We start from the raw sequence: 27,034 nt of genomic DNA on the forward strand, positions 1-27,034 counted from the left end.
ATACATGGATGGCAAACCGCTACCTACGGTATATGTAATTTGCAGCCTATAGTATCCCCATATCCAAAAAGGATCGTCCTGGCTTATCTGTTAGCCTTGCCACATTTCCTGAGCCTGGGATGAGTAGGATCATCGATGGTCTGAAAGGACCACAGGGCTGAGTCAGTTTAGCAATGGCTTTGATCCCGTTTTTTTTTTCTTTAAGAAGTCAGTATTGCTGATTGCATCACTACATGAAATCCTTGTGTCCAAAGAGTTTTTCCCAACGAGTGAAGCAATTCTGGTGGGCAGCTTAGTGTTAAATGAGTTTGGAGAACAAGAATGTGAGGAGTGTGTGGAATATGCACGCTCGCTCCAGTGGGTTAAATTTTAGAGCTAATAATGTGCCGAGCAAGGCTAGAGCAGCCTGGCCTGCCAAACAACCTGCCCTTTACCCATTTGATCAAACAGCCATGGTTTCTCTGAGTGTCCCTGAAGGACCATTCATCTTCCATCAGTGATCCTATATGAGATGGGTGTGTTCCCTCTATGGCTCTGAAAGGCATTTCTAGTAAAAAAGATAAATATCCTCCTTGCAGTTCTTGGGCTTTGGGTGTTCCTTACTCTGGGAAAGGATTTAAAGCTGTCTGCCAGACCCGTGGGCTGTTACAACAAGACAGTGCCACAATGCTGAGCTCAGGCCTGCGGATTCCCCTCCTTTCCCTCCTCCTCCTCCTGCTGTTCGCAGCGATGGAGCTGAGCTGGTCCTTTACAGATGAGGAAAAGAAGCAGATCGTGGACCAGCATAACCTGTATCGTTCCATGGTTTCTCCTTCGGCTGCAAACATGCGAAAATTGGTAAGTTTGTGGTGACGAGCTTTGGTGGAGTTGGGGAATTCAGAGATTTCTATCTCTTATCATGAATATATGGCAGCTTTTCTTGAGTGTTATAAAAATGAACTTAAAAAAAAAAACCCTTTGGTGTCCCTTCAGTTGATGAAGGAAAGAAAGGTGAGGAATTTGAATTCAGTGACCAGTTAAATGGCCTTTCTGGACATGCCTTGTGTCTGTCTCCTGGTGTATTTTACAAGTTAACTACTTTTTAAAACAACTGTGATCTAATTTTGTGCAAAGGATAATATGTGTGAGTGTGTGTCTGTAGCTTTTCTGTTCATAAGTCAGTCTGCTCACCTGGAATTTACAGAAAACTAACTTTTCTTCTGGAACTTTTGAATGGAACAATCCTCTGATTCTTATCAAATTCCTGCATTTCATGAATTAGAGTATTTTGTGTGAATCTAAGGTAAGGGAGTCAGTGTGGGCCATGGTTACAGGAGTTCTGTACCACGTTATAATACTAGGGCTATAAAAGTCTAAACAGGCTTTCATTTTCGGTATGAAGAACCCATAGATACTGGATTACAGTTCTATTCAGAAAACATCCTCTGGGCTTTTACAGGTGGGTGGTTGATGGTGGTGTATGTATGTGTGTTTTTTTCCTTTTAGAAAATATGGTTTCAGCACATGAAACTCATTAGTTGAATGGGATACAAAACAGATTTTTTACATCCCAGCTCTGCTACTGTTCTAGAAAACACAATAATCAAACAGGAATTTGCTATTACTGATTGCATTATTTCCCCTTCTCCATGCCTGCCTGTCAACCAGCTGCAACTTCATTAAGGTTCTATTTGTAACAAGTAGGATAATACCGACAATGTTACTGACGACAAGGTAAATATATTGATCCACTACTTCCCAGTACACATGCACATTTTGGTGTATTTTTTATAAATGTTCCCCTTTTGCTGTTCAGACTGATTTCTGCCCCTCCTACTTTTTTTTTTTGGTTGGGGAGGGAAACAGATTCAGACTCTTAAAACTAGTGTTCAACAAAAAAAGAATCTCGGGATTTGATTTGCTTGGTGGAAATCAAAGGCTGGATATATCCCAAAGACATTTGTAAATGAAGGCAAACTGTTCTGTTGAGATTTCAAGTAGCCATTGATTGAAAACCAGCAGCACATTTTGAGACTATGGCCATGTTGTCCTGTCACCAGAATGAGATGACAATTGTTTCTGGAAGGCAGTAAGGGATGATGTCACCTTCTATTAATCCCTCACTGACCCCTAAAGCAACATCAGGAGACATTTTCCTGAGTCACGTCCAAAATACACTTTTTCTATGTTATGTCACCTTGAGCTCGTGCCCATTTGGGTTAGTATGCTTCAGTTCATTCAAGTTAACTCCAGCATTAATTGGCTCCCGTGATGAAGCAGAAACACTCCTTCAACTGGAGCAGAGCCTACCATGCTCTTTCAAAACTTTCAGAGCTGCATTTTACTTGGAATTCTAGGATAGCACAATGACTACAGGTAGTCCTCGACTTACGACCACAATTGAGCCCAAAATTTCTGTTGTTAAGTGAGACACATTTGTTAAGTGAGTTTTGCCTCATTGTATGATCTTTCTTGCCACAGTTGTTAAGTGAATCACAGCAGTTGATAAGTTAGGAACCTGGGTGTTGTTGAGTGCATCTGGCTTCTCCATTGACTTTGCTTGTTAGAAGGTCGCAAAAGGGGATCACATGACCATGCGGCACATCAACAGTCATAAATACGAATCAGTGGCCAAGCATCTGAATTTTGTTCACATGATCATGGGGATGCTGGAAAGGTCGCAACTGTGAAAAACGGTCATAAGTCACTTTTTCTCAGTGCCGTTGTAACTTTGAACTAAAGTCACTAAAGGAACTGTTGTAAGTCGAGGATTACACATTACATTTTCTTATTTTTAAAAGGTTGCTGGTTTGAAATGAAAGCATTTTTTTAAAAAAAACAAAACTATACCAGAAATAAAAGGGTCCAGACCCTACAAAGCCCATAGTTACATGGAAGCTGAAGTGAAAGCCCTCTACTTTGAGTAACCCAAAACAAATGATGAAATGATACACTGCTAGATTTTTCTCTATGACTTAAAAAAAAAAAGCACAGGGAAAAGTAGCAAAAAAGCTCAGGAAAATGAAAATATTTTTTTAAAAAACTGCACTGTTTCAAATAATCAGCCTTTTATTTGCAAGAACTATGGTAATGGGACATGGTGGCTCAGTGGCTAAGACGCTGAGCTTGTCAATCGAAAGGTCGGCAGTTCAGTGGTTCGAATCCCTAGTGCCGCATAACAGGGTGAGCTCCTGTTACTTGTCCCAGCTTCTGCCAACCTAACAGTTCGAAAGCACGTAAAAAATGCAAGTAGAAAAATATGGACCACCTTTGGTGGGAAGGTAACAGCGTTCCGTGCACCTTTGGCGTTTAGTTATGCCGGCCACATGACCACGGAGATGTCTTCTGACAGTGCTGGCTCTTCGGCTTTGAAATGGAGATGAGCACCGCCCCCTAGAGTCGGGAACAACTAACACATATGTGCGAGGGGAACCTTTACCTTTACCTTATAGTAATTACAAAATTTTTAATAAAGGAAGCTCTAAAAGACATGCAAAACAGGTTTGTTATGCCTGTTTGCACATGCATTTCAGTGCTTCACTTTGTGTGAGTATATATTTTTTTTATTTTTATTTTTAATTTGATTTATATGCCACCCTTCTCCGGAGACTCAGGGCGGCTTACACTGCGTTAAGCAATAGCCTTCATACTTTTGTATATTTATACACAGTCAGCTTATTGCCCCCACAAACTGGGTCCTCATTTAACCTACCTTAGAAAGGATGGAAGGCTGAGTCAACCTTGAGCCTGGTAGGATTTGAACCTGCAGTAATTGCAGGCAGCTGTGATAACAGGGTGCTTTAAACCACTGTACTCCCAATATGTGTGTGTACATTTTTTTTCCAATTGTTTTTCACACCTGTAAGAATCTAGGAAGACAGAAAGAAAGGTGACTAATCATTGCTTCCCTGGAACAGGAAGACAGGGCAGTATAACAGCAGGGAAATAGTCTGATCAGAAAATGTGATACCCTGCATTTTGAGCTGAATACCTTTCAGGTTGTCAAGATGTCTCAGTCTGGACCCAATTTTCTCACGAATTAAGGTGGTTTGAGCACAGGACCCAAGCAGTTAAACAAGAAGTGCAGACAGGCCCTAATCCACCCTCTTTCAGCTGGTGGAGAGCTGCATCTACAGAGAGCTTTGAGCAGGTATGAGCAAGGTAAGAAAAAATATGGAGGGAGAGGCTTGCTAGAAGAGAAATTGGTCCTTTGCCAGAAAATTAATTCAAGCAGAAATGATTTGTGTAAGGGATTTGAGTAATAAATTAGACTGGAGTAAATTGAAAGGGCAATGATTGGTGTTTGCTAATAGCTGTGGCTCCGACCACACCTCTGCCTTGCGGTCCGTGTGGCTTTTAGCAGGTTGTTCCCCAGAGACCAAGTGAACCTGCAGCGGAATCCTGAGAACTGACTCTTTTTGATGACAAACATCAGTAGAATTATAGCCAAAGACCAAAGGGCAGTGGCAGATTTTGGGAGGCTCTCTTCTCATTCCTTTTACTAGCCCAGAAAGAAGAAAAATATATGAATTTCCTTTCAGGGTTCATCCATGGAAGCATGTGGTTTTGTTGACCGAAGGCTGCATTTTACTATCTTTCTGATGGAGGAGAAAGATGCAGCAGGTGGATAAATCACATCCCAACATAGGTGGTGCTGGATTTTCCGATTTTTTCTGTCTTGTTTTGGGGAGAAAGTTGGGACTTTGCTTTTTCTAAAAAATGCATCTGTGAATTCTTATTAAAAAAAACAAACTTTCTCAGGATAATATAAACACCATATGAAGGCAAGGACAGGGAACAGTGCCACAGACTAAATAAAAACGAGGGCCCATCATAGTAATGGCAATTAATGCAACATAAAATCCCAATAATCCCTCCAACCAAAACAAAGTTCTGAGAAACGAAAAATGTGTTGAGACACTTCTTAATTGTCCGAAGCCTATTTTAGGTCTTACACTTCACCACTGAAAATGTCAGCAGTGTAGTCAGTTTTGCATGGCTCATAAAAAAGGGTGTGAAGGTACAAATGGCATGTTAGTAGCACGGTGTCTTCCCAGGTACCTAGCCCAGGTACCAATCTGATCATCATGCTTTCTGAACATGAGAAAAACTACTGCTCTGAATCAATCCTTTTCCCTTATTAGAACTCAATGCTAATAAATCTGGCTGCTAAGGACATTTGCCCACATCTAAAAAGGGCTGGTGGGGCTTTGATAGTGTGATCCTGCCATCATCTGGACTTCGTTGACCCCAGGGGCTGACAGTTCTCTTTTGTTCCCTTTCTGCCCCAAAGCATGAAAAAGACCTATAATGGTGCTACTTTTTGCTCAAGGGTTTTGTGAACGGGAGGTTTGCTGCTGTGTTGCATTGGGTTCAGTGCAAATTTTTTGGGATGGTGCTTTTTGCTCATGCTACTTCCCTCAATTCTAAATGTGCTTGTTAGATGATTATCTTGACAATCCGTATCAGAGTTATTTATTTTTTAGGGCAGGCTTTAGGGTCCCATGGTTAGCTCCTTTTCCTGTTATGAATTCCTATCCAAAGTCATGCTTTTTATTTTGTTTGGGTCAGTAAGTGCTGGTTGTCATGGAAATACTTACATACATTGAGCTATGCTTGCCAAGCCATATTTAATGGAATGAGAAATGCAGCTGTTAGAGCCCTCCATCTGGCTGTGAATCACAAAAAGGGAATAACGCACCCAGCCTGGATCTACATCAGCATCTCAGTATTACATTTATGGTCGTATGAGTTTAAAACAGTTTCATTTGCAATCATCAATACGCCAGTCTCAAATACAGGTAATCCTTGTCTTAAAACCACAGTTGAGCTAGAATTTTGTTTGTAAGTCGCTGCGGTCATCAGATGAGTGAGTCGCCCTGTGACTGTTTTTACTATGGTTGTTAAGCAAGTCACCAACAGGATTCAGCAAATCATTCCGTTGTTAAGTGAATCATGTCGAATCCAGCTTATTTAATGGATGCTTTTTCCTCATTTTTTATTTTGCCAGAAATATGATCATTCGACCATGGAACACTGCAACTAGTCAGAAATGCAAGCCAATTGCCAGGTGCTTTGAGATGTGATCACGTGACTGCCAAGGGATGATGTGGCAGTTGTAACTTTGAAGACAGGTTGTAAGTAACTTTTTTGAGTGTGCCGTAACGTGAAATGGTTGTTAAATGACCGGTTGTAAGTTGATGACTACTTGTACTGCACATTTTGTGCTAGAATTGGAGCAAGGCTATCCAGTTGTTGATTAATCTGTTTGATATGAAAATCTCATTATTTATACAGTTGATTGGAATAGACAGTGAGATTGTAACAGAATACATGTCATGTAGCCCATAATAATTCTGTTGCACCAGTCATGAAACAGGGACTTCCATGAGGGGAAGGAAGCCAAAAAAAATTCATGATCGTAGTCATGATCGCTCAAACAAAGTCCTCCATCTTTTGTAACCTCTTGCAAGGCTCATAAAATGGGTGGTTCTGAATATATAGTTGCAGCTGTTCTTTGGACTTTTTGACCTCAACCCTGTATGTGCTGCAGGGTAGAGAAGAGACAAAACAAGATGTTGATGGAAAGCCAAAAGGGTCTTATATAAAGACCTTCATCAACCGTCTTTGGGAAGTGGCAGTGATTATGTGGATGAACTCTAAGTGGAATGGTACTTGTAAAATATTATTTTTAAAATAAAAAATAACAAACCAGTCAGAAGATTTCAGAACAGCGCCACACGATTTTTCTTCATCTTCAGTTCTTCAGCCATGTTTTCATTCATTTATCCAATATCTGAATGTATGTTTAAAAGATTAAATTAGACATGTTTAAAAATGTGAGGATGGATTTATTGAATTTGGAAATCTTTGGGGTAGTTCATTTACTTTCTGGTTTCTTCTATGATTATTTTGATAATAGATATTATTTAGATTCTCATTTCTATAAAGATGGTTTAGCTGATTACAGATAGTTCTCAATTTACAACCATTTATTTAGTGACCAAAGTTACAAGGGCACTAAAAAAAAGTGAATTACAACTGTTGCATGTATGACCGTCACAGCATCCATACACTCATGTGATCAAAATTTGGCACTTGGCAACCTGCATATATTTATGATGTTTGCAGCATCCTGGAATCATGTGATTGCCATTGGCGACATTCCCAGCTGTCTTCCAACAAGCAAAGTCAATGGGAAAAGCCAGATTTATTTAACAACCACATAATAATAAATTAACTCCACTGATTCACTTAACAGCTATGTCAAAAAGTTTGTAAAATTGGGTGTGATTCATGTAGCATTCCTCTTGCCTAATAACCAAACTTCTGGTGTTAATTGTGGTCCTAACATGAAGACTTGTATGCCTTTTGTTGGGACCCAAGACTGCAAATGTTATTAATATACGGATGGATTTTTCTGAGAAGTCCCAGTTATGAACCTTCATTCTCATAATTAAATCTACCAGTTGGATCTTGAATCTTCCTCCCCACTAAGTTTCAGCTGGTTTTTGGTAGTGCTAAAGCAGAAGACAATTCCTGGACCGGAACTTTGTTTAAGAGGTTTGTTGAGCATATTATTATGCTTATTTAGGAAGATGGCATTCAGGGGGAATGCCTTTCTATTGTCATGGAACACATTCATGTGTTTGATAGGTAGGAAATATGAAGGTAAACTTTCTGAGTGTTATGGTGCAAACAACTTTGCAATGACCATGTAAGGTAAAGGTAAAGGTTCCTCTTGCACATATGTGCTAGTCGTTCCCAACTCTATGGGGCGGTGCTCATCTCCGTTTCAAAGCCGAAGAGCCAGCGCTGTCCGAAGATGTCTCCGTGGTCATGTGGCTGGCATGACTAAATGCCAAAGGCGCACGGAACGCCGTTACCTTTCCACCAAAGGTGGTCCCTATTTTTCTACTTGTGTTTTTTACATGCTTTTGAACTGCTAGGTTGGCAGAGGCTGGGATAAGTTACGGGAGCTCACCCCGTTACGCGGTGCTAGGGATTCAAACTGCTGAACTGCCGACCTTTCAATCAACAAGCTCAGCATCTTAGCCACTGAACCACCGCATCCCTTATCATGACCGTGTATGTCTTAAGAAAGATGAAGGAACTTCGGACAATTCCACACAAAGACTTAAGCTGCTTGTCTCAGCTATATCTGAAATCAACATTAAAAGGTCCAAGTTGGATTGCACTGGGTTGGTAAATTGGCAATTGGGCTGGATTGATACTCAGTTTTCATTACGGCCCCTGCCATCCTTGACTGATGGTTCCCCTGCTGCTTGACATTCTCATCCATGCAGAGAAAGCAAATCTTACATGCTGGAACCTCTGTGAATGATTTACCAATGTCTACTTTTCCTTTTCAGTATTGTTCCCTCTTTATTAGTTCCCATTTTTTGTTTGCTATCCCATAAGTTTGCATACTCCTTGGAGGGGCATCTTCCAATCCCCCCCTTCCTGGGTTCAATAAAAGTCTTGGTTGCACTAACCAACCTGTTCCTTCCTCAATCTTCTGGGTTTGATGCCCAGAAGGAGATTCTTCACCTCTCTACCCTCCCAAATATCAGGCCTCAGCTGGATTCTCTTCTTCCTCACAAGATGAACAAATTGACCAGTCTTTTAACTCAGAAACTAAAAGAACAAGCCCAGGACCATCAAAGAAAACACAGATGCTTCTCCTCCAGCTCTCAACCCTGATATACAGCAGAAGATTCTGACCTGGAATTGGAAATTAAGCTTCCAACTCATGGGAATGGCAGTTACAGTGTGGGGAGTATCAGAAGATCATCAGGCAAAGGATTTTGGCCAATTTCAGGGGAAGGCAATTGAAGGCAGCTGCTTTGCAAATCTGACCTCATAAATTAGGGTTGTTTAGTTTCAACTGAGCATGGGTGGAGAATAAGAGCTTTAGGCATTTAAGGGCTCCCTAGAAAGGAGATATAGTGATAACCTGTAGCTATGAGTTATGTGTATTCCTCACTCTTGAATTAGTTTGAATAACTTGGGTTGACTCCCTCTTGGAAACCAACTGTGGTACTTGACCATTACAGTTGGACCGGACATTTTGAATCTCAGACTGACTCAGGCACAATATGATATTTTGTGACTCGGGTGAAAAACTAAACCTGATTTATAGCTTGATCAGCATACATCACCCTCAATGCATTTCCTAGTTTATGACCGATTCATTTATTTTCTTCTGGAGTCCAGTTTACCAGGTCTGGCCAAAAGTTTAATCTTTCCCTTTTTTACATTTTTAAATAGGTCAGCATGTTGTGTGTCACATACTTTGCTGTACAATGTGTGTGCCCAAGTAAGCATTATGAAAAGAAGAAAAAAAGATGGACTGGCTATGAATATATGGCTACTCATAATAAGTGTTAATGTGCCTCTGTTTCCTGCTCTTGTTTCTTCATCAGATGGCTGTGAACTAAGCATCTAAGATGTTAATCTTGTATCTTAGAACAATTTTTTAGAACAATTAATCAGTGGAATGGCTTGCCTTCAGAAGTTGTGGAGGTTTTTAAGAAGAGATTGGACAACTGTTTGTCTGTAACTAGCAGTCAGCTGAAGTAGCTGCGGTACTGCACTCTAACCACTGCGCCACCTCGACTCTTTATTATCTCATAGCCCAGGCATACGAAAGGCCTGCAAAGTGGTATCTGTAGGAAATGGGGTCAAACATTTAAAATAGTAGCAATTACTTCACCTTGGTATTCTTCTCTATGTGTTGTTGCATGTGTGGTACATGTAAAAAAGGGCCAGGGTTTTAATTGTGTGGTTGTAGTTGCCATTTTTGGGCTTTTTTGATACCATCTCCCACACATAGCCTAGTTTATATGAAGGAACAGACTAAGCTTGAAGTGTTCATCTGCTGTGAGTCAGTTCTTTATTTGTGGCAGAAAAAAGATGCATGGCCATGTGTGTGTGTGTGTATTTGTGTGTAGTCTGTGCAAGTACAAATATTTAAAAATGGCATTACTTTAGAACTGTCTCAAGCAGTCAGGTTTCTATCATCTTGTTCTGATGTATATTATAGCTCTGGGTTTCTTTCTACAGAGGTTTTAACAACACAGAATTGTAAAAAATCGCTTTTCTCCAGGAATTTGCAACTTCAATAAGGTGAATAAAACTTGGCTAGTAAAAATGCAGCTTACTTTAAAGTTTAAACACAAATTCTTGAAGAAATGGTCTCACCTGCTACTGGTTCCAACCTGAAATGGTTGAAATTCTAAATATGGTTCAATGATCCAAATCTCTTTTATAAATGCTTAATTTTAATGAACTACTTTTCTTTCTTGTTAAAGCCACCTTAAGTTTTAGGACTACTGGTTTTATACTAGAATAAGTGTGGGAAGCTTTTCTCTCTCTTAAGGTATCCACCCCAAAATCAACCTTTTGACTCTGGTATCTCCTTGTGCCATTTCTTTTTCCTTCCCAACCCTGCCCAAAACCAGATGAGCAAACATATAGTCTTTGTTCATTTGCAATATAAAATCAGGATAATTTGAAATAAGAAAAGTTTTCCACTGGACATCTGTGTTACTCAGTTTGGGTCTCTGCAGGTTTTCTTATAATATTTATTTGTTTGTTTGTTTATTTATTTATTTATTTATTATCAGACATATATGCCGCCCTTTCTCCACAAGGACTCAGGCGGCTCACAGCAATAAACAACAACAAGTCCAATTAAAATTCAACAATAAAAACTAAAATTCCCATTAAAACCCCATTCAGTCCAGGCCAGCTTGGCGAAACAGCCATGTTTTAAGGTCACGGCGAAAGGAGGGAAGGTCGGGAGCTACCCGGAGCTCCAAGGGGAGCTGGTTCTAGAGGGTAGGTGCGCCCACAGAGAAGGTTTGCTCCCTAGGGGCTGTCAGCCGACATTGTTTGGCCAATGGGACCCCAAATAGACCCTCTCTATGTGAGCGCACGGGGCGATGGGGAGCTGTTGCTGGCCGCAGGTGATCTGCCAAATACTCCGGGCCTAGGCCATTACCTCTTGTCCCTGGTCACTGGTAGGGTTTATGGGAAGAGTGAAGAGATCCATATTGAAGAAGACTGTTCTAGAGCAGCAGGGACAATCTTTTTGTGGTGGAGGTGGATAGCAGTGGTGGGTTGCTCCCGGTTCACCCCGGTTTGGGCAAACTAGTGGCGGTGGTGGGAGGCTCCGCCCACCCACCCAGATGTCATCAAAAACGTTCTGCACATGCGCAGAAGCGCCACAAGTTCATGATGCAAGCGCGCGTGCTTGCGCACTACCGATAGCAAACCAGTAGCACCGGGATTTGAAACCCACTACTGGTGGATAGGGCTGCAGTGTTCAGATCTCTGTAATCCTAGAATTGACTCATGTTCCTCCTTTGAGTTGGCTGTGGTTGGAAAAGAAAGAGCAGGCAATACATTGTAGGTGCTCTGTGTTCAACTCATTTAAAAAGGGACTTGTATTTTATATAAAGACGCAACTTATTGTCTTGAATTGCAATGGATGCATTTCATTATTATTGTACTATATCTTTCCCTACTATTAAATTTTATTTAAAAAGTTGGATTTTTCAGTATCTTGTTGCCATTTAGTGGCAACTTGGATTTATATAGCACAAATATGCTAGTGCTATGTTTAGGCCACAGGGAAATTGTGAAAATGGCAAGTCAACAGTAGGCTTCTGTAGAGATAGATGATTCCCTGAAGTATAAGTTCCTTTGCTTTTGGTTCCATTCCTCTTGGGATTTCTTTCCTTTATAAAATCAGATATGCAACAGATTCTGTGAACTTACTGTATTCATTGAGACTGAGACACAATCCCTTCAAGGAAAAATCCATAGTTCATAGAAATCTAGTACAAAGTGGTAAGATTACACCACTAAAGGTAAAGGTTCCCCTTGCACATATGTGCTAGTCATTCCCGACTCTAGGGGGTTGTGCTGATCAAAGCTGAAGAGCCAGCACTGTCCGAAGACGTCTCCGTGGTCATGTGGCTGGCAAGACTAAATGCCAAAGGCGCATGGAACTCTGTTACCTTCCCACCAAAGGTGGTCCCTATTTTCTTACTTGCATTTTTTACGTGCTTTCGAACTGCTAGGTTGGCAGAAGCTGGGACAAGTAACAGTAGCTCACCTTGTTATGCAGCACTAAGGATTTGAATCACTGAAATGCCGACCTTTCGATCGACAAGCTCAGTGTCTTAGCCACTGCAACCCCTTACACCACTAAACACATGCCTATTCTGATAGATTGAATCTTGCCTAATATATATAACTGTGACCAAGTTCTACAGAATGATATGGTCTGTACCAGAAGCCACATTTATCACAGGAATAGAAATCCTATGTTCAATATCAGATCCATACCAGTGTTATTTCACATACTTGGAAATTAAAACAAATTTCATTCCCTTCTTGACTAAAGTGCTGAGCATCCTGCATTGCAAATTAGTCCTTTCAGGAAGTCTTCCGAACCCTTCTTCAACTGAATCTATGCCCTTGCCTGACTACTTTGCACCAGAGACACTTGGAACTGCATAACAGAATATGGTCCAGGACTGAGTACTAACTTGAATTGTGTACCATAGTATTCCCTAGTCATCCTCCATACTTAAAAGTTCTTCCTGCTTGACAACTGCTTCTAAAGTAGCCTAAGGAGCACAGCTGGATAAGAAGGGCCTGTCTATCACTACACTGGAGGGATCAGTTGACAAACAGCTGTTGGACTCTATTAAGCAACGTATGCCAGATGTTTGCATTGGCTCTAGTCTAGCACAGCTGTTCAATTAGGCATGTTGCGCCAGGGAGTGTTTGCATGTTTACTATCCTTTCCTCTTCATGGGAAAAAGAGGATTCATACCAGCTACTGGCTGGAGAATCTTCCTCCACATTATGTCAAATGTGGTGGCAGCCTGTGAGTTTTTGGATTGAAGCTCTTTCTGATGGGTGGGCAAGATTATTGCACCGAGAGAACATTTTTTAGATGTATCATAGCCCTATTGCATAAAACCCTGGCTTGGTCTAATGACCTAGTTCAGCACAAGAGTTAGCCTCGCTCCTTTTCTTTTCCTTTGTGGGGAGGGGGAGGGAGGATATGTGCTACTTTACTCCACATGAAGAAAGTGCCATGGAGGCTTTAAAAATATTTTACAGCTATAGTCGAAAATATTACTACTTCATTCAGCAAGTTTTCAGTAAACCCACTTGATAGATTTGGCACTGTGTAAGTTTGCATTATGTACCATAGGATGTAAGGAAAGATACTGAAATATATTTAAAATATTGTACGACTGTTATAGTCATGGATTAAGTATAAAAATATTTAGATGTTGACTGCCTGTGTTACATGACATGATGGAGAAACAAAAATGCTTATCAAGTAAGGAAGATAAAAACCTGCAGAATTTCAGTATTATAGCTCTCATTGCAAATATTTCTATATGGCATTTATATCTGAAAACTCTTCTTTATATCCTCTCAGCTTCCTTATTTCAGCAATAACATGGAGAAAGGAACAATTATGAGATAATTTAATAATCTTGAATTCTAATGACATATTTACCTTTGGCTGCAATTTGTAAATGTTGCTAGAGGAATTCAGGAACCAGCATTCATTGTCTTCTATAGCCAGAAATTATTAAGATTGTAACCTCAAGAAGCTTCAGCTTTCCAAAAGTCTCTGAGCAACCTGGAATGTGGGGTATATGAACTAATTTGGATGGATGATTTTCTGCATATGAAGTGCAAATGATTATTTCCAGCTGAAACTGGGAACAGCCATCGAGATTCTTGACCCCATTTTTCTAGCCCCTGATGGCATTAAGCATGGCTATTTCTAGGAAGCCTGGGACTCTGGCCATTTTTCTGGGTATTCATTGCTGTACTTTGCCCCTCTGTGAGATTTTGATGTTGATGATGTTTTGGATTATTGTGATTTCAGAGCTGGGATTCAGAACTGGAAGCCTTTGCCAAAAACTACTCAACAAAATGTACTTGGGAACATAATCAAGAACGTGGCTACCGAGGCGAGAATCTTTTTGCCATGACCGGAAACCTGGATCTAAAGTTAGCGATGGAAGATTGGTATAAGGAGTACGAGTATTATAATTACAGCACATTGGCGTGTAAAGAGGGGGAAATGTGTGGTCATTACACCCAGGTATCTAAATTATATCTTGGTAGAGGCTTGTAGTCAATGCCTAGGAAATGGTGTATCATTGTGCTACCTATTGAAATGAAGAGCCCCAGAGTGATAGAGAGCTTATAAGTGATAGAAAGATAAAAGTTATTCTATAGAGTGCAGAATTAACAGTGATTGCAAGTGAGGGAATTTCTTAGGTTCTGACTTCCATTTTAATTCCCAGCTAAGATTGTAGTACAGAAGTTGTTCTCTTAGTCTTGTGAGAGGCATCATAATCCACTTGTCAGTTACCAAGGTTTTTTTTTTTTTTCCATTTCGAAAATGCTTGGAGGCACACAGTGCTGGTTAGATTAGTATATAATAAAACTTTTAACAAAACAAAAAACTCACTTCCATCAACTGCAAGCTGTATCCATCAACTGCGACTACAATTCTAATGACACACATTCATGAAAAAGGGTCCTGGTGATTTTCAGTGATACTGAAATGGATGACACAGTCTAAATTCAGCTGAATAGCTCCAATCAGTTGTTGCTGTTAGGAAAAGTTCATTTCCATGACCCTTTGTGGGAAAGCCATGAAATTATCATCCTGCCTACCAGCAGATTTGAATCCCTAGTCCTGGTGGATTGTTTTCATTTTATATTGCTCTTATATTTTTTGGGAACGAATGCTAATATTTCAATAGGATGTAAGGCTTGCCAAGGACTCTTGCCATTCTATCTCCACAATGTTGTATAAAGTAGGCAGGCATCATACTTCAAGGCTGACTGAGTAGTTGAACTCAGAACTCCCCTAATCTGACCTTGAGATTGTTGCTTATTGGAAGAGATGCAGTTGCTTCCACATCTTCTTTCCAAAAGAGTTTAAGTATACAGGACACTGCATGATATCAATTTGTATTTTTTTAAAGGAAAATAATAATAAACAAGAACTTGAAAATTTCTGACCCTCTGATTCTCTAGGACTCTTAATATCTGTAATCTGGCCTAATGTGAATGAGCAATGAGTACCCCTATCCTTGTAATAAGACAGATTGGATTTAATTTCATCACACATCTTGTGATGAAAATAGTGAACTGAGAATGGAGAGAGAGGAATTGTTGCATGCCAATCCACTCATGGAGAAATACTTGATTAAATACCATCTCTAACAAGGTCAGGTCTATGGTTCTAAAGAAGTAACATATTGCTAGTAACATATTGCTTCACACTAGGAAAAATATGCATTTGTACAAACGTACATACAATGTAAATTGTAATAGAAGGTCAGGAATGAGCCTTTAGAAAACCTAAGTAAAAATATTGGCCAATATGTATGAAAAAAATCCATGCATGTACAATTTGAAAACTTGCCTGAAAGATTCTAAAAAGAATATGCGGATAAATGTCCCAAAGGTGCTTTTTTTAAAAAAATTTTTTTGATTTATATGCCACCCTTCTCCGGAGACTCAGGGCGGCTTACAATGCATTAAGCAATAGCCTTTTCAAGAGGCAACTGGAGTTTCTGGTTTTTCTCTAAAGATGCTTTGCTTCTCATCCAAGAAGCTTCCTCAGCTCCATAGAGTCCATTCAGAATCTCCATAGACATGTAGATAAATGGTTTCAGTAGCCAAGTAAAGGTTAGGCAGATGTCACTCATAGACATCTTTTCAGTCTGATAATGAATAAACGGGCTATTGCTTTCTTCTATAGGTAGTTTGGGCCACCAGTGAGCGGGTTGGCTGTGAGACAACGTTCTGTGAAACCCTGGAACTGATCAACGATACTGACATGCATTTTTTGGTCTGCAATTATCAGCCCCCGTAAGTTTCTTTCTCCCCCTGCTTATTGTGTCATCGTTGTTCTCATGCTCTAAAGATTAATGAAAAAGAACAGCTTGTTCCTTCATTCTTGTGTTCTACTACAGGTCCATGCAAACTTTGTAGCAGGGAAGAATCGATACCTCGGCTTAAAAAAACAAATAAAAAAGAACAGGGAAGTTTTGCAGATAAGGGGTAGGAAAGCAAGGGAACCATCCTTTATATAATCTGGGCAGAAAATGAAAATGTGCCCACTGGGAAATGTGAGATTTGAATGGAGTGATGAATTTCTAGAAAGAACAATCATTGGCTTATAGGCCATTATTGAATCAATCAAAGACTGTAAAACAAACAAACAAACCACAGTTATTGATTATGAGATTTATCAGGGGAGCCTGGAAACCATGGATAAGGTTGCATAAAGCAGCAACCAGCTGACTGGAAAGGTGGGGAGAATGTGCCCTACCCTGTAACTAGTTAGATATGTTGCTGTCGGTAGATTGGAAGGAAGTAGAGCAAACCATCTGTTTAAGTTGACTTAAACTGGAAAAGAACATTCAAGAAGTCCTGGGTGACCAGTGCAGATGGAGGGACCACAGAAAGTATGGATTTACCCTAATGGTGAATTTAATTCGGTACTGCATCCTTAAGCCCAGGCTTCAATTTGGGGTCTTTTGCATGCAAAGAACATGTTGGCCAGGGGTGGGTTCTACTTACCTTTACTACCGGTTTGCATCGCGCCTGCACACGCTCTTCAGATCATCTATGATGACGTCTGGGTCAGTGGGTGGAGCCTCCCACCATTTTTACTACCGGTTCTGGGGAACCGGTTCAAACCGGGGGCAACCCACCACTGATGTTGGCCCTTATTATGGGTTTCAGGAATTCTCCCCCCCCCAGTGAAGTGAAGACAATTTCTGAACTGCCCACTGCCCAATAAATAATAGAAAAACTAATGAACCAGAATAAATGACCTAGAAAAATTAAGGTTGATAGTAACTGCAAGAACCAGGTGCATAAAACATATTCTTCTAAATCAATAGCACAAACAGGATTCTACTGACTGCAAAGCAAGAATTAAAAGGCTCCACCAATCCATGAGAATATATTGTTTTGATGTGCTGACTGAAATTCCTCAGCTGTTGCACTGGCAGTTGCTTCAAACAGCTTTGCAGTGGGGTGAGCCATTCCATAATCAAAGGGATCTGCTAACAAGGAAGAAGGTGACACAGAAAAAGTCAGTATTGTTCCCCACGAAATGTAGACACAAACATTGTGAGTGCACCACAAAACTGCCTCATTTACTATGTGAGAGTGCGTGACATAGTTGTGTAACTGTTGTGTCAGCAGTTTGCAAGATTGGATGGTTTGGTTGTTTCTTGGCATGTCTCCCTTGTGCTAGAAACCTGTAAAATATGACGTGTGTATGAAGGGGTGTATGCAAGCTATAGCAAACCCTGACACATATAAAAATTGGGCAGAACTTCAATCTTATCATCATGGTCACCTACCCCAAGAACACCCCGAATATGAACAATAATCATCAATAAACAACAATTATCAATAATGAATATGCAAATGAAATTATCTTGCTAAGTGTTAACCTATTTCGAAAGTGAATAGTTCAAAATGACTGTGTATATTCAATTAAATAGAGTAGACCTAGTAATATTTTCCTTTCTTTCAAGGCAAGTCAGCCACAGAAAATATAAATACAATTTATAGAATTAAATATTCAGAATTACTACAACAGCTAATCAGATAATGTTACCTGGTACAAAAGAAGCATTATTCCATTTCTAATTAAAGTATAACTGACATTTGATCACAATATCTACTATTAATAATTGTCTGGATTTAATTGTATGTTTCTAGTTCTAGAATATGTTAAGAGCTCTAGAGATTTCATTGTAAACCAACTTCAGGAGTTCATCTTACCTAAATTGCAATTATTCTCGGTATCAATCTTAAAATTAAATATATATATTTTTCTTAAAGCAGCCTACATTCTGCAGTAAAGGATTCACTGGATGGTAGTTAATTAACTTTCGGGGTGTAAATACATAAATATATAGTTAACATGAATACAATTATATTCTCTTTTTCATCATTCAAAGCAGGAACATCCTAGGGGATAGTGTTAGAAAGTAAGGATGCTGACTATGACCACACAAAAGACACCATGACCAGTGGTGGGTTTCAAATTTTTTTACTACCGGTTCTGTGGGCGTGGCTTGGTGGGCGTGGCATGGCTTGGTGGGTGTGGCAGGGGAAGGATACTATAAAATCTCCATTCCCACCCCAATCCAGGGGAAGGTTACTGCAAAATCCCCATTTCCTCCCAATCAGCTGGGACTTGGGAGGCAGAGAATAGATGGGGGTGGGGCCAGTCAGAATTTTTACTACCGGTTCTCGGAACTACTCAAAATTTCCGCTACTGGTTCTCCAGAACTGGTCAGAACCTGCTGAAACCCACCTCTGACCATGACTCTCTTGAAATGTGTTGTCAATATGGTACATGTAAAAATGGGGTGAGATTTTTATTGAACAGATGTGGTTGCCATCTTGACTTTATTTTAACTTCTCTCCCTCACAGACATCTCTGAATCAAAGAATCCAAAGTTCCAAATAAAAACACAAATACTTAGAAATTTAATACAAACACGTAAATGTCCAGAATACATAAGCATGTGGACAAATGAGCCTTTTATGTAAATTATTCTAGAATGACATAGCATCTTTTTCTTAGCTCTTTCTCCTTATGGAATTCCTGGTATTAAATAATCACTGATGGATACCAAAGATGACCACCTTCTATATTTTAGTGATTGCTACCTTTTATAGGAGAGGAACAAGCTGCTTCTGCTTTGTTCTTCTGCATCACATGTTCACTTTTTAATTCCTAGGGGAAATATAAGGGGACATAAGCCATATATCGAGGGAGCTTCATGTTCCATGTGCCCAGATGGCTACTTCTGCAACAACAACCTCTGTGGTAAGTCAGTGGAACTTGAGAGGCTAAATATTCCCCTGTGACTGCAGGTTGAAAAAAAGGCATCTTGCTTATGTCCTAGAAGATTAATTCTTTCCTCCACGATTATCTGTTGAATTTAAATTTAATTAATTCTGTTGCTGGTAGCTACTTTGCTAATACACCATTTCAAAAACTGATGACCAGTAGATGTGTTTGACTTCTACTGTCCTAAGAGGGAAGCTGATTTACTTTTTTATAATTCAGTAACTGCGATTACTGTGATAAAGTGCATGTATAAAACAGATCAGACATTTCTGACTAAGCTTTCTGTCTCATGTGACCACAAATCAAACATATTTCTATGGAGACAGTGACATATTCAATTGAAATCCATCAAGAACAAAGTAATGAGGGGATTACTTCATCCTCTCTCATAGCTATGCTATTTTGAATAATGAGCGGATTAAAATATGGACATTTATTGCTGACAAATTACCCCAGAGTTCCAACTGAGGTTTATATTGGAAAAGAACGATATAAATGACTATTTTTCTCTCATGATGAAGTCCTTTATAGCTCAAAATTCTCTCCAGGTCTTATAACATCTACATGAAGATGCTAAGGGAGGTCATCCAAAGGCATTGGGTTAGGCCCAGTAACTGCTGATACCTAGTTATTTATCTCAATCCCTATTTGACCAAGTAATGCTATTAAGGTTTTGTCGCAGTGCCTGAGGCTGATGGAGGTGACTTAGGCTCAACCTTGGCAACACTGAGTGGTGCTTATAGATATCGGAGCCACTCAATTCCAGAAAGGTCTGATTACCAGAATCGTTCAGTGACTGTTCAAAGTTATGATGGTGCTGAACGAGTAGTACTTATGACTGGTTCTCAAAGTTCCAGCTGGTGCACCTTGATTTTAGTCATGTGATCACAGTTTGGTCATTTGGCAACTGGTTCACACCAGTTGGTGTTGCTGGAGCACCTTCAGTTATGTGATAGCTATTTGTGACCTTTGTTTCCAGCTTCCCATAAGCAAATGAGAAGCTGGTAGGGATGATCACAAATAGCTCTAATAGCCCCTGCCCAACCTCCCTGGACTTGCATCATATAGCCCCTGGTCCCCAATACTCTCCCACTCTTTACCTGGTACTCCCACCCTTTCCCACTTAATGTCCCATGGTTAAGACAGCAACCAGGACTGTCAGGATCGCTGTCGCTAAGAGATGCAGTCACGTGACATTGTGCTTTATGACCTCGTCACTTAGCAATGGCAATCCGAGTCCCAAATGCCTTCACAACCCACGGACTACCTGCATTGGTTCTCAATTCTCCAGATAGAAGAGATCTGAAATTTAGATCTTCTAGACTCTTGGCTCCTGCTAAAAAGCAGCTGGAAGCTGTGACTAGGTGAAACTTCGCATAGTTCATTTTGTGTGCTTTGCATTCATAGCAAATAGCACACAATGCATGGGAGACTATACTCACAATCATTTATGTCATAGATTTCTCATTTGGACTATTGCAATACATGTTCCATGGTGTTGTCCTTGAAGACATCTTATAGTTATAGCTGATGCCGTAGTAGCATGAATAGTTATGGGTGCATCTTAGTATGCTTACTGTATGTAAACTACTACTGCATGAGCTGCACTGATTACCAGTGAAATTACTAGTACAAAACAAGGTATTGATGTTCATCTAAATAGGATCTAGATATGGCAGAAGACCTGCAGGACAGTCTGTCTCTAATTATCACTGCCTATTTTACAAGATCCAATAGGATTGGCATGCTCTAGATTCCATCAAGTAAACAGGCGCTCCTTTTCAGTCACAATGCTTGCCTCATGAAACAGCCTCTTTCAAAAGATTTGGCTAACACCAACCCTCCCATTAATAAAGTTTGGAAAAATTAGATTTCCTCTTAGGCACTAGGCTGGGCAGGCACATAAGAGAAGAGATCAAACTAAGCTTTCTGTCTCATGTAACCACAAATCAAATATTTCTACTGGAAATGGAAATATGTTTGTTGTGCTTACTTCTAGATTTGTTATGCATTTTATTTTTTTATGGTTGCTTTTTGTAGCAATGTTTTTTAAACCCTGTTAGTCACCTGGAATTGATCTGTGAGTAGGCAGCCATATGCATTTAATTAATTAATTAAAATCACGAGTTGGTCCTTAGGAACGTGGTTTCTTGATGACGTCTGATTACAATGATACATGTCTAGTTCATGGTGGTTTGCAAACATGACATCCCCAGTCAGATATGATAGATGTAGTCCAAGTCCTTTTCCTTAAGCATTGTCATCTTATGGAACTCACAGGGACCTCTTCTCTTTAGCCATCCTGTCCTTTAGAATAGTTTCCTTATAAATTTGCCCTCCCTTCCTTTAGCATTTATGAAGGTTGTGAAATCTTGTCTCTTCCCTCCAGAATTGGGCTAGGTTAAGGTTGGGTCAGAAGATGAATGTTCTGGGAATAGCAATAGCACTTAGATTTATATACTGCCCTATAGTGCTTTACTATATAGCACTCTCTGGGCAGTTTACAAATGTCAGGATATTGCCCTCAACAATCTGGGTTCTAATTTTACTGACTTTGGAAGGATGGAACACTGAGTCAACCCATATGGATTGAACTCCTGGTGTGTGGGCAGAGTTAGCCTGCAATGCTGCATTCTAACCACTGTGCCACCAATGCTCTGGTGGGTATGGAGGGGTAGGAAAGAATATAATCTATTGTTATATTGTTTTTATGGATTGTTGTGAGCTGCCTGGAATCACTGTATGAGATAAGCAGCCAAGTAAGTTATGCATGAGGTATGAGGAAACCAATGCTAATGGATATGTGTACATGCTTAATCTCTTCACAGTATTTTATGTCAATCGATGCTAAATATGAGAATAAATCTGTTGTCTGAGATAGAAAATCCTTCTTCTTGATATTGTTTAAAAATATAAGAATTAAATAACCTTTTCCTAATCTGGTACCCAGGCTGGTGAAGCCCAAACTAAATAATTAACTTTTGTTGCATCCTAATGGAATCCCATTTAAATGATGCTCTAAATAGTTGCAGTGCCTCTGGGAGGCACAAATGCTTGTTTCATCTTTTATGAAATAAATGTCTGAACTCGGAATTCCTTATAATGGATTGCAATGGAGCTTTCCAGAGCACCAACTAAGCAACATCGGCATCTGTTAAAATCCAGATGGCATCTAGATTTAATTTAAAAGCAAATGTCTATGTGCTGCTTTTTAAAGGCATCCAAAATTTTCAACCTGGGATAGCCACCAGAGTCATATACACAGCAATCCCTTCCAGCAGCATAAAAATGTGTGTCAAAGTGCAGTGCTATTTCCCTGCCCCACAAATTATTGCTGACTTGCTGTCAATCTGTATTTTCTACCAGATGCTGATGTAGAAGAAACTACTGTACCACCCACAGCCCCTGAGTCGGAAGCAACTACTATCCTAACTGCAAGCCCAAGTTTTCAGTCCATCATAACAGTTTCAACAGCACACATACCAGAAAGTCCCCAAACTGGCACTGAAACAGGATCAGAACCTCCCACTACAGATGATCAAGGCACTACTTCAGGCTTCCCAATTGGCACAGAAGCACAACCCATTGGGACAGAAGGGCCGGATGTGGATCTTACAGTACCTGACCTGCAGACAGGCACGGATGGGATTGATGAATCCTTGATGACCACAACCAGTGCTACGTCTTTTGTAAACTTAATCCCGTCTTCTATTTCTCCTGAAACAGAAACTACTGGCACAAAGCATCCAACTTCTGCTGATGTCTTAATCACAACCCAAACATCCTTGATCAAAACTGAGCAACCTGTAACTACTCTCACAACTACAAAGACCCCCTCCACTCCCAAACTTCCATCTGTGCCCAAGACTTCCTCCGTGCCCAAGACTCCCTCTGTGCCCACGACCCCCTCCGTGCCCAAGACTCCCTCCATGCCCAAGACTCCCTCCGTGCCCACGACCCCCTCCGTGCCCAAGACTCCCTCCGTGCCCAAGACTCCCTCCGTGCCCAAGACTCCCTCCGTGCCCAAGACTCCCTCTGTGCCCACGCCCCCCTCCATGCCCAAGACTCCCTCCGTGCCCAAGCCCCCCTCCGTGCCCAAGACTCCCTCTGTGCCCAAGCCCCCCTCCGTGCCCAAGACTCCCTCTATGCCCAAGACTCCCTCTGTGCCCAAGATTCCCTCTGTCCCTAAGCCCCCCATCATCCCTAAGCCTTATTTTTTTCCTAAGCCACCTCCCATCACTATTAAACGCCCCATCTCTAAAAAACCAGCACGCCATCGTTTGATGGCCTATGCCAAAGCCCTACAGAGGAGCAGCAATTCTTTCCAGTCTTCTGCAGGTAAGGCAGCCTCAACGTCTGTCTGCCTGCCCTGCCTTGGGTGTAAACAGATCAGCCAACCGGAGGACATAAAGGCTGCACTTGAGGAGCTGACCTTCGGATATCCCTACGCACCTTGCTTTGGCTCCCTTCCCCGATGGCAAAGACATAGCAAGTGCAGTTGGTGTGGGCACACTCGAAACAATGCTCTTAGAAACACCAGGCCTTACTGGCTCCACAGTTTATAGTAGTACACAATCTAACATTTTTACAGGTAGTCCTCAACTTACAACAGTTTGTTTAGTGACCGTTTTTCAGCATTGAAAAAGCGACTTATGACCGTTTTTCACACTTGCTGCAGCATCCCCAGGGTCACATGATCAAAATTTGGATGCTTGCCAACTGATGCATATTCATGACGGTTGCAGGGTCCCCCGTCATATGATCCCTTTTGCAACTTTCTGACAAGCAATATCAATGGGAAAACCAGATTCCCTTAGCCAATATGTTCCTAGCTTAACAGCTTCAGTGATTCACTTAACAACTATGGCAAGAAAGGTCGTAAAATGGGGGGAAAATCACTTAACAAATGTTTCGCTTAGCAACAGAAATGTTGGGCTCAACTGAGGTTGTAAGTCAAGGACTACCTGTATATCTAAACTCCTCCATTCTTTTCCTTTGTGCATGCCTGTATATGGGTGTCTGTGTGCACACTTTTTCTCTTTTCTCTTAGCTGAGCAAATACTCCATCAAATGTGGATTGAATTGGTCCATAGAACAGAATTTTCAGCAATGTAAGGGTTTGTTGGGAATTGTTTTCTGTTTCCACTACCTCTACATTTTCCTCAGTTCAGGCTGTGGGAAAACATCTGATTTCTTCTTTGCTTTTCTCATGATTTTGGCCTGAGTCGAAGTTCAGTAATAACAGCTCTTCGGCTTGTGTGTCTGATCTGAAGCCCCGACGCAATTTTTCACATCACCTTACTTGTAGCATATTTATTTATAGGACTGTGCCCGCATGCCGTTCTCATTCCTCCCGTCCTGCTTTTGAGTTAGGGTTAGAATGTCCCCAGTACAGTCTTCTTTATTGATCTGTTCTCTGCCAAAGATGTCAGACTATTAAAAGAAATCTGGAACTTGAAAATAGAATAAATTACACAAGCAAAGCAAAGGCATGTACCTTTACCAACTTCTTTAGCTTATTTCAAAATAGGAATTCATTTGTTCTTGATATAAATGCAGAAGCTTTGTGATCTAGAAAAACAAACCCAAACAAACTTCTGGGTTCATCATATCCTCTGGAAATGTAAGGCATGCTGATACTGTACTGCATGTCCTATTTGTAGAGTTGGATACAGTAAATGATTGACTAGGAAAACTTGGCTAAGGAGTTTCCAGAGAAACCTAGTACACAACAATGTAATCTTAAGACTAAATAAGCAATGCCCATGGGGATAAAATATTGAGCGTGAAGTGAATGGAGTGTCCTCATCCAAACGTTACATGTAATTTTTTTTTTTTTACTTTCAGGACTCTTCATGCTAAAATATTTTGATCAGGCAATATTATTAATGGACAATAATAAAGTTGGAAAAGCTGCTTTTGTGTCTGCATGTGTAAACGGAATCATTTTATGAGCCTGATTCATACAGCCATTTTTAGCAGTTGCTATTATTAAATGATACTTGATTGAAACGATTCTTTCTTAGCTATCATGCAATGTTGTTGATTTAAAAAACATTGTAGTCATTGGATACAGGTAATCCTTGACTTACAACCATTTGTTTAATGTTCAAAGTTACAAAAGCACTGAGTCTTTTTCATGCTTATGACCATTGCAGCATTCCCATGTTCATGTGATCAAAATTTGGATGCTTGTATTTATGACGGTTGTAGTGTCCCAGGGTCATGTGATCACCTTTTGCGACATTCTGACAAGTCAATGGGAAGCCAGATTCACTTAACAACTATGTTATAGCTTAACAACTACAGTAATCCACTTAATATCTACAGTAAAAAAGGTAATAAAATGGGGCAAAACTCATTAACAACTGTCTTGCTTAGCAACATAAGCTCAATTGTGGTCATAAGTCGAGGACTACCTATGCAGACATGATGCTTGATTATTGGTAATCACGTAAGTAAGTATCTCTGTGAACAGGCTGCATTTAAGTTCAACCTGAAGCTACTTGACTATCTTGAAATGTTTCAGTCATTTACATAGACATTTATTTTGTTAGATTCAGAGGTACTTACAGTACTTTCAAGTTGACTGGATTTACAATTGCAACACTATATCTCCTCTAAAGATACGAATAGCTACAACAGCACACTTCGTTTAGCAAGTCAGTTCTATGGTGTAGCATCTTTCATTTCAAATACCCCAAGGAATTATGACTATCCACCAGTATGATATATGAAAACGTACTCTAGCCCAGCTGAACAGCATATAGAAAAGTTGCTTTCAAAGGTAACAGTATATGAATCTTAGCTGTTGTGACAGACAGATGTTCTGTTTTTGCAGCAGTATCAGAATTAGCATGTTTGGATGCCTTGGTGCTCTATTCTGGAATAATTTGTGACACCTCAAAATATGACACTGATACTGCCTTTCGTCCATCCCTACACTGTAGATTAAGTTCGTCTGCATTTCACAAAGATGATCAGACTACTCATTGATGGTGATTTTGATCCATTTCCAAGATTCCACAGGCAGTGATCAATCTTGAAAAAATTAATGCCTGCAATTTTTATGTTTAGCTGTAGCTAAGCCTGTTCTACCAGAATGAAACTCACTCCTAATGTAGAGATGTTTGAAGTATTGCAGTATAAATTCATTCAGTCGTATCTAAAATAAATCAGGAGTAATGTCTTCTCCTTATTAACCCCAATTAGACAGCAGGAATGTGTGATTCATGAAAAGATGAGAAATGTTTTTGAAGGCATAACTAGATAAATGTAGCTTTAAATTATGAAGAATGGGGCCAAAGTGTTGCAGCTGGATCTCTTATACATCACAGCCAGACAAATGCTGATCTGATCCGTATCTTTTATAGTTTCCAGAGTAATGAGTTCATCTTTTGACAAACCTCAGCTGGCCTAGCTAAGATCCAGTTGAAGGTGCCACTTGAAGCAAAACTCTGCAGATGCTATATTTTTGTTAACAGAATCTTGGGAAAGATACAGCGTCTTCTTAAATGGTACATTATTTTAAATGGTACAATAAAGCAGTATTGCAAGGCATGGTTTTTAATACTTCTGAAATAAATTTCAAAAACCTTTTGCTTATAAAATGCATTGTTTTTTATTGGCTAGCTGATCTTTATGACAATTTATTAAAGGAAGAGTTGAGCTGGAATGTCTGAGAAGCTTTTCTTGGTTCATATCAAATAGCCCATACAGCAACAACAAATTTTATTAAGGCCGTTGGCCAATCAACGTGACCTATCCCATTGTGTTTGTCAAATAAATAATACCCTAACGAGGCTTTTAATTTTTGTGGAGTTTTAAGTAATCAGCTCCTGGAAAGCAGGAAAAAGATGCACCCATGAGGTGCATTTGCCACCCTTTACCCCAAGCCTATATGGTGTCTGCATGCACATACCTGTTTGCAAATATATGTACACATTTTTTTTTTTTTGGTATGTGCGCATACACACTTGTATTTTCAGGTTAAAATTTCCAAGCAACTTTTAACTTTTACAAAAGGTAAAGCTGCCTGTAGATTTCATTTCATTTGATACTTATTTGGACCTATATAGATTTGGAGTTGGGATCAGGGTTAAG

At 40.1% G+C, this 27,034-nt stretch overlaps 1 protein-coding gene across 1 annotated transcript; it reads left to right on the top strand.

The window, feature by feature from the left end:
* The first annotated feature begins 244 nt into the window (after nucleotides 1–244).
* On the top strand, nucleotides 245–26,606 carry PI16 (peptidase inhibitor 16). Its single transcript, XM_034414681.3, has 5 exons — nucleotides 245–837; nucleotides 13,910–14,128; nucleotides 15,806–15,915; nucleotides 18,819–18,907; nucleotides 22,298–26,606. Exons 1-5 carry the CDS (start codon nucleotides 529–531, stop codon nucleotides 23,494–23,496), a joined length of 1,926 nt encoding a protein of 641 aa, XP_034270572.3. The 5' UTR covers nucleotides 245–528; the 3' UTR covers nucleotides 23,497–26,606.
* Nucleotides 26,607–27,034: the final 428 nt, after the last annotated feature.

This window comes from Pantherophis guttatus, chromosome 3 (assembly GCF_059756535.1).
Source record: "Pantherophis guttatus breed Tessera chromosome 3, ASM5975653v1, whole genome shotgun sequence".
NCBI classification, from domain to species: Eukaryota; Metazoa; Chordata; class Lepidosauria; order Squamata; family Colubridae; genus Pantherophis; species Pantherophis guttatus.